The sequence below is a fragment of the Cebus imitator genome, unplaced genomic scaffold, assembly GCF_001604975.1.
Source record: "Cebus imitator isolate Cc_AM_T3 unplaced genomic scaffold, Cebus_imitator-1.0 Scaffold444, whole genome shotgun sequence".
NCBI lineage: Eukaryota > Metazoa > Chordata > Mammalia > Primates > Cebidae > Cebus > Cebus imitator.
In genome coordinates this window covers 3,150,599-3,158,998 of record NW_016107759.1, presented here as the reverse complement: position 1 = coordinate 3,158,998, position 8,400 = coordinate 3,150,599, and the positions used below count along the sequence as shown (strand labels likewise).

The window sequence follows — 8,400 nt, the reverse complement described above, 5'->3', positions numbered from 1 at the left end:
AAAAAAAAAAAAAAAAAAAAAAAAGAGCTTTAAAAAAAGCAAATATTTTTGGCCAGGATCCATCTTGATTCTCCCACTGGCTACATCAGGAAGAAGGGAAGGACAGGTTGTTTCTCTTTCAGGGATGCTTACCCAGTGAGAAAAACAATTCCCCTGGGTCTGTGTGTTGGGTGTCTTTTAACATCGATGATGGAGGCATAGGGCTGGCTTCCTTGCAGCAGATCCTAACCCAGGGTGTTCAGCTCTGCAGGTGTGGGAAGAGAGGAGGAGAGAGACCCAAGAGCGGGGCTCGCTGCAGGGAGGCATCCCCACAGTGAAGGATGCTTGAAGAATCAGTCCCAGCTGCCCTGGAGCAGGAGCAGCTGGGGGAAGTCAAACTGGAGGAGGAGGAGGCTACTGGCCCAGAGGACCCCAGGCGGCCAGAGTCCAGGCTGAGGCCCGAGGTGGCTCACCAGCTATTCAGATGCTTCCAGTATCAGGAGGACATGGGGCCGAGGGCATCCTTGAGCCGGCTCCGCGAGCTCTGTGGCCACTGGCTGCGGCCGGCTCTGCACACCAAGAAGCAGATCCTGGAGCTGCTTGTGCTGGAGCAGTTCCTGAGTGTGCTGCCGCCACACCTCCTGGGCCGCCTGCAAGGGCAGCCGCTCAGGGACGGGGAGGAGGTGGTACTGCTGCTGGAGGGCGTCCACCAGGAGCCCAGCCACTCGGGGCCACTGGTGAGAGGGTCGGGGCAGCGGGCTGAGCAGCGTGGGAATGATGGGGACTTGATCCACGCAGTGAGGAATCTCTGGAAACGCCACTTTCCCTCACCTGACCATTCCTTCTTCACCTCCTAACTCCTCTCCTGTCTGACTCTCACCCCGTCTCTGTCCCATGTCCCCTCAGAGTTGGTAGGACACAGGTTGCCACCCCGGGAGTCGCTTAACTTGAATGTGTTTTGAGCAGGATTTTAGTTGTAATGCTGGCAAGAGCTGTCCCCGTGCAGACATCACCTTGGAGGAACAGGGGTGTGTTTCCCAGGTCCCCAGCCACAGCCCCAAGAAGGAAGTGCCGGCAGAAGAGTCTCCAGTGCTGGGCCTATCGGATAAGCCTCCCCCACCCCTGCCAGAGCCTGCCAAGCCTGCTGAGCTGGGACAGTGGAGACTTCCTTCAAGTTCAAAGCAGCTGCCGAGCCCAGGGCCCCAGAAGACATTTCAGTCCCTGCAAGAAAGCAGTGAGGAGCTTGTGCCCTAGGAGGCCAAGGACTGGATGTTGGGGGAGGGGCATGCCTGGATGTCTGGGGTGGGGTGAGAAGTGGGGCCTCCACAGGTGGCAGGGACAGGAGTGTGCCAAGATGCCTTCACAGGGCCTCGATGATGGGGTGCATGTCCTTGCAGCCACATGGCAGGCAGGGCTGCCTTCTAACGTGCTTCCTCTCCTCTTCCCCAATGCTGTCAGGTCCCCAGGGCCCCTCGCCATGGCAAGAGGAGACTTCCCGAGATCAGGAGCTGGTGGCTGTGCTGGTGAGCTGGGCCACACCCCAGGGAGTTCTCAAGCCCCAGGAACTTCTCTGCCATTGCAGCTTAGCTAATCTGCATCTGCCCTGATTCAATCCTGCAAAGCGTTCAATTCCCCACAGGTTCCTGAGGCATGTTCCTCACTCACCAAGGGTTTCTGCTCTTGATACAGGAGTCCCTGACCTTTGAGGATGTGCCAGAGAATAAGGTGTGGCCTGCACATCCTCTGGGTAAGCAAACCTTCCCTGGAGCAGTGACCACTGATCACTGATGCGTCTTTCTTTTCTTTTACTTTCCCTCTCTCTCAGGGTCTCTCTATGTTGCCCAGGCTAGTCTCAACTCTTGGGTTCAAGTGATCCTCCCACTTCGACCTCCCAAAGTACTAAGATTACAGGCATGAGCCAACATGCCCGGCCAACACCTCTTTCTTTGAAGTTCCAGACCCCACCTGACCTTCTAGCCTTTTCGTTTTTTGAAACAGGGTGTCACTCTGTCACCCAGACTGTGGCACAATCAGGGCTCACTGCAGCCAGGACCTCCTGGGCTCAGGTAATCCTCCCACCTCAGCCTCCCAAGTAGCTGGGACTACAGGTGTGTGCCACCATGCCCAGCTAACTTTTTGTAGCAATGGGGTCTCACTATATTGCCCAGGCTGGTCTTGGAACTTCAGGCCTCAAGTGATCCGCCTACCTTGGCCTCCCAAAGTAGGAGGCGTGAACCACTGTGCTTGGCCTTTCTGGCTTTTGTAAGGGGCTATTTTGATGAAGTTTTCTTTTTAATTTTTACTTTTAGGCTCATTGTATCTGGTATAATTGCCGGCTGTTAATTTTGAACTTTTAAAATAGGCAATCAAGGGAATCATTGCTAATGGGTATGGGGTTTCCATTTGGGGTAACGAAACAGTTCTGCAACTAGATATTTATGATATTGACACAACCTTGTAAATATACTTGATGGCCAGAACTGGACACTTAAAAACAGTTATTGTGGTAAATTGCAGGTTTTATGTATTTTACTGAAAAAAATAAAAAATAAAGAGGAGCACCCTCACTTGACCCCCACCCTCTCTACCCACCTACCAGGTTTTTTGTTGTCGTTTTGAGATGGAGTCTCGCTTTGTTGACCAGGCTGGAATGCAGTGGCACAATCTCGGCTCACTGCAACCTACCCCTCCCGGGTTCAAGCTATTCTCCTGCCTCAGTCTCCCAAGTAGCTGGGACTACAGTCATGTTTTGTCACGCCCAGCTAATTTTTGTATTTTTTGTAGAGACGGAGTTTCACCATGTTGCCCAGGCTGGCCTCAAACTCACCCCTGACTTCAAGTGATCTGCCTGCCTCGGCCTCCCAAAGCGCTGGAATTACAGGCGTGAACCACTGCCCCTGAGTTTCACCGACCAGCTTTGCAGGATCCTGGGTTTCTTTCTACTTCCAGGCCAATCTGGTTCTGGCGATTGGTAGGAGTCCTGGGAATAAGCCTGACCATCTTGTTTTCTCTTGTTTCCTAGGATTCAGAAGCAGAACTCCAGACAAGGAGGAGTTTAAACAAGAAGACCCCAAAGGGGCTGCCTGGCCCGCTGCCATCTTAGCAGAGTCCCAGGCAGACAGTCCTGGGGCGCCAGGAGAGCCTCCGGTCCAGACACTCGGAACGGGCTCTGCGGACAGCGGCCCCAGTCAAGATGGGTCCCTTGTTGGTGGCAGTGAAATACTGGAGGTCAAAGTGGCCGAGGGCGCCCCCGAGCCCAATCCGGAGTTGCAGTTCATCTGCGCGGACTGCGGGGTGAGCTTCCCGCAGTTGTCTCGCCTGAAGGCGCACCAGCTGCGCTCGCACCCGGCCGGGCGCTCCTTCCTGTGCCTGTGCTGCGGGAAGAGCTTCGGCCGCAGCTCCATCCTCAAGCTGCACATGCGCACTCACACGGACGAGCGGCCGCACGCCTGCCACCTGTGCGATCACCGCTTCCGCCAGAGCTCGCACCTGAGCAAGCACCTGCTCACCCACTCCTCCGAGCCCGCCTTCCTGTGCGCCGAGTGCGGCCGCGGCTTCCAGCGCCGCACCAGCCTCGTGCAGCACCTGCTGGCGCACGCCCAGGACCAGAAACCGCCCTGCGCGCCTGAGAGCAAGGCCGAAGCACCGCCGCCAACCGAGGTCCTGTGCTCCCACTGCGGCCAGACCTTTCAGCGCCGCTCCAGCCTCAAGCGCCACCTGCGGATCCATGCCAGGGACAAGGACCACCGGTCCTCTGAAGGCTCCGGCAGCCGCCGCCGGGACTCTGACCGGAGGCCCTCCGTGTGCAGCGACTGCGGCAAAGCCTTCCGGCGCAGTGAGCACCTGGTGACCCACCGGCGGGTGCACACGGGCGAGCGGCCCTTCTCCTGCCAGGCTTGTGGCCGCAGCTTCACGCAGAGCTCGCAGCTGGTCAGCCACCAACGGGTGCACACCGGCGAGAAGCCCTACGCCTGCCCGCAGTGCGGGAAGCGCTTTGTGCGCCGGGCCAGCCTGGCCCGCCACCTGCTGACCCACGGTGGCCCTCGGCCCCACCACTGCACCCAGTGCGGCAAGAGCTTTGGCCAGCCCCAGGACCTTGCCCGCCACCAGCATAGCCACACGGGCGAGAAACCCTGCCGCTGCAGCGAGTGCGGTGAGGGCTTCAGCCAGAGCGCCCACCTGGCGCGCCACCAGCGCATCCACACTGGGGAGAAGCCCCACGCGTGCGACACCTGCGGCCACCGCTTCCGCAATAGCTCCAACCTGGCCCGCCACCGCCGCAGCCACACAGGCGAGCGGCCTTACAGCTGCCAGACATGTGGCCGCAGCTTCCGGCGCAACGCGCACCTACGGCGGCACCTGGCTACCCATGCGGAGCCCGGGCAGGAGCAGGCCGAGCCCCCACAGGAGTGCATGGAGTGCGGTAAGAGCTTCAGCCGCAGCTGCAACCTGCTGCGACACCAGCTGGTGCACACGGGCGCCAGGCCCTACTCTTGCACGCAGTGTGGCCGCAGCTTCAGCCGCAACTCCCACCTGCTGCGCCACCTGCGCACCCATGCCCGCGAGACGCTTTACTAGCTTAACCCACCTTCCGCCAGCCATGCCCTGCGCCTACCTACCTGGGGTCCTCTACAGCAGAGGCCTGCAGGAATGTCCCTTCCCACCATACCGCACGTCCCTCTGCCTCCACTTCCACAACTGTCCTTCCCTGTCCCAGGCATTGGTTCCCAGCCTCAGCAATGTAATTAAAACGCCCAAAGTAAAATGGCCTTCTTCAAAATGGCCCCTCTTTATTTCTTTATAAGCCCACAAAAATTCGAACTGTCAGCTTTCCCTCTGGGGCACAGGGACACAGCTATGACTTCTGGAGTAGGCAGCCTGGGAGCAGGTGTGGGAAGAGGGTTGCCACCCAGAGTGGGGGAGAAGGGGAGATGTCAGCCATCACAGCCAGCCGTAGGGAGGACCAACGAATCTGACCCTGGAATGTTTTTTCCTCTGGACACTACCCTTGATCTGTGCTATGCAGTAACTACTCACTAGGCACATAAGACTCCTTAAGTTGGCCGGTGCTCCTAGGACTTTGGGAGGCGGAGACGGGTGGATCACTTGAAGTCAGGAGTTCGAGACCAGCCTGACCAATATGGTGAAACCCCTGTTTCTACAAAAAATACAAGTATTAGCCAGGTGTGGTGGTGTGCACCTGTAGTCCCAGCAACCAGGGAGGCTGAGACAGGAGAACTGCTTGAACCTGGGAGGCAGAGGCTGCAGTGAGCTGAGATCATGCCATTGCACTCCAGCCTGGGTGACAGAGTGAGACTATGTCACCAAATGTCACAGGAGAAATTCCTCTCGTGGAAGACCCCAGAGAAGGTCATTTCAAGGAGCTGGGATCAGTTAACTGAAAGATGGAGGGTGAGGAGCTGGGAGAGGCCACATTTGAAGCACAGGAAGCCCTCCTGATTTATTGAGTGCCTACTGTGTGCCAGGGAAGGTGCTGGGTTATTGAGCGGAATGAGGGGAAGGCGCCCTGGGAAGGATGTGGGAGGGGTGGCCCAGGCAGAGGGAGTAGCAGGAAGCCAGGTGGGGGAAAGGAGGAGCCCCAGCTGCAGCTGGACAGCATCTGTCCTAGAGAGGGACAGGAAAGCTCCTGATGGCTGGCCTGACAGGACAGCCCTGAGCTCATGTGCAATGGGAGGCCTGCAGAGGGCGCAGGCAGGGAGGGATTTCTTCTCTAGCAATAGTCACTTCTGCTTTGGCTACTGCATGGAAATGACTTGAGAAAGGCAAGGCCGGGGACACCCGCAAGGAGGTGGAGACAGTGGGGCTGCCAGAGCCCCTGGGGACCACAGCACAGCAGGAGGGATTTCTAGGTAAGAGGAAGCCATGGGGGACATGAGAGCGGTGAGTCGTTGGGGACACGGGATCACTGGAGAGGTCAGGGAAATGGGAGAAAGAACTTGAACGGTGGTAGAGGGGAGATCCCACATGTGGCCCAGGGTAAGATGAGTCAGGACCGGGCCCTGGCTGTGGGCGGCCCCTCACAGCTGGGGGCTCCGGCCAGAGATAGTCCTTCCAGGGTAACGGGGCGTCAGAGTGATCTGCAGGATGTGAAGGACAAAAGCCTGCAGGGCCCTTTGAGGATCTGCAGAGGGGAACTCGGGATCCAGCTGCCTCTTTCCTCAGGAAGGCTGGGGACACCCTTCTTCCTGGTCACCTCCCCTAGCCCTGCAGGAGCTGCTGGGACAGGGGCTGGAAGCAAGCAGGGCCCTCAGGGTGACCAGGATCACTTAAGGTGAATGTCAGGGTCACTGTCCAGCTGTCTCCCCTGCTGGGCTCTAGGCTGGTCCCAAGGAGTGCTTGTTCCAAAACTCAAGACTGCAACCTTTTTTCTTTATAAATTACCCAGTCTCAAGTATTCTCTATAGCAGTGTGGAAAGGGCCAGACCAGGGAGGGGCATACTGACCCCCAGGAATGTTCCTGGTCCCCAAGCCCTTCACATCCTCAAACAGCCAGCGCCCCTCCCAGACAGTGGGCTGAGCCCTGGGACAGCTGCTCAGGGAGTCTCCCCTGCAGGTGTTTGCTCCTCCCCAGGCCATGGCCCGTTTCCCCCTCCTCCTTCCTGCTCAGACCAAAGACCAGAGTCATGGAACCCCAGGATGGGACGGGACGAGCCAGGCCAGGGCCCCCAGCCCCATCTTTATCTCAGCAGCTGCTGGTGGTTGCCAAGCCTCCCCTGAGCGGGAGAGGCTGGTCTCTGAGTCAGCAGAGGCAGAAAGTGGAGGAGCCTCTGCAGGACCAGGAGACCATGGCCCCCGAAATGGTGAGAGGTGCCCTCCCAGGCGTTTCTTCTGGCTGCTCCAGGCTCTGCAACTAACTGCAGTGTGGTGAGGCCTCAGGCCCAGAGATCTGACCCCTGCCTTCTTGCCTCTACCCTGAAACCAGGGTCCAGTGGGGGGCTCCTGAGTCCCCTTCCGCCCCAGCCCCTGGGGCCTCTGATCATGGGAGAAAACCAAGGGGATTTTGTGGCCCCAGCCCTGCCAAAGGGATGAGGGCAGAAGAGGGAGCCATGACAAGAAAAATGGAGCCCCAAAGTCCCTTGCGCCACAGGCCCAGGGGTGGTGGTTAGGGAGCCGCTTCTGTGCTTCCAGCTCTGTGATCAAGGATGCATCAGGCTAAAATCCTCTAGTCCTCAACCAACCCACCAGGGCACGGAGACCCATGCACTGTTATCCATAAGAAAGTCAGGGGCTGCTGGGTGTGATGGCTCACGCTTATAATTCCAGCATTTTGAAAGGCCATGGTGGGTGGATCACCTGAGGGCAGGAGTTTGAGACCAGCCTGACCAACATAAGAAACCCCTTCTCTACTAAAAACACAAAAAATTAGCTGGGTATGGTGACACATGCCTGTAGTCCCAGCTCCCCTGGAGGCTGAGGCAGGAGCATTGCTTGAACCCGGGAGGCGGAGGTTGTGGTGAGCCAAGATTGTGCCATTGCACTCCAGCCTGGGCAACAAGAGCAAAACTCTGTCTCAAAAACAAGAAAAGAAAAAAAAGACGGGGGCCTGGCCTTGCTCTTCCACATCTGTAACCCGGGTACGTCCATCAGAGCCACATTCTCTGCTGTCACTACTGGGCCCCCTGCCTCCCTGTGCCCGCCTGTCAGAGAAGCCTGAAAGCAGGCACCTGATTCCATTTGAGCAACTGTTATTTTATTGTATTGCTTTCAGGGGAAAGTATGAATGCAGTGCCCACTACCACAGATGATGCAGTCAAGTGTCCCACATTTGTGGAAGTCACAGGGGTCAGCACATCCGGAGTGCAATCGAGATGGTTTGGCTTCATGTCCCACCCAAATATCATCTGGAACTGTAATCCCCACATGTCAAGGGAGGGACATGGGAGGAGGTGATTGGATCATGGGGGCGGGTTCCCCATGCTGTTCTGGTGAAACTGAGTGAGTTCTAATGAGATCGGATATTTTAAAAACGTTTGGCAGTTCCCTGCTTTCTCTCTCCCTGTCTCTGTCTCTCTTCTGCCACCATGTAAGACATGCCTTGCTTTCCCTTCGCCTTCAACCATGATTGTAAGTTGCCTGAGGCCTCCCCAGTTTTGTGGAACTATGAGTCAATTAATCCTTTTTTCCTTATAAATTACCCCGTCTCAGGTATTCTTTGTAGCAGTGTGAAAATGTACCAATAGAGAAAATTCATAACAGGCGTGGCTACTGCTATAAAATAACCTGACAATGCGGAAGCAACTTTGGAGCTGGGTGACAGGAAGGGGTTGGAGCAGTTTGGAGGGCTCAGAGGAAGACAGGAAGATGTGGGAAAGTTTGGAACTTCATAGAGACTTCCTGAATGACTTTGAGCAAAATGCTGATGGTGATACGGAGAATTAAGTCCAGGCTGAGGGGATATCA

The 8,400-nt window shown here is 56.9% G+C and overlaps 1 protein-coding gene across 1 annotated transcript in view; it reads left to right on the top strand.

The window, feature by feature from the left end:
- Positions 1-4,753, top strand: part of ZSCAN10 (zinc finger and SCAN domain containing 10) — a 7,721-nt gene extending 2,968 nt beyond the window's left edge. The window contains exons 2-6 of the mRNA XM_017511139.2: positions 243-716; positions 946-1,213; positions 1,438-1,502; positions 1,669-1,726; positions 3,002-4,753. Of these exons, the coding sequence (XP_017366628.1) occupies positions 321-716; positions 946-1,213; positions 1,438-1,502; positions 1,669-1,726; positions 3,002-4,557 (2,343 nt within the window). The 5' untranslated portion in view covers positions 243-320 and the 3' untranslated portion in view covers positions 4,558-4,753. The remainder of the gene's footprint in view (positions 1-242; positions 717-945; positions 1,214-1,437; positions 1,503-1,668; positions 1,727-3,001) is intronic.
- Positions 4,754-8,400: the final 3,647 nt, after the last annotated feature.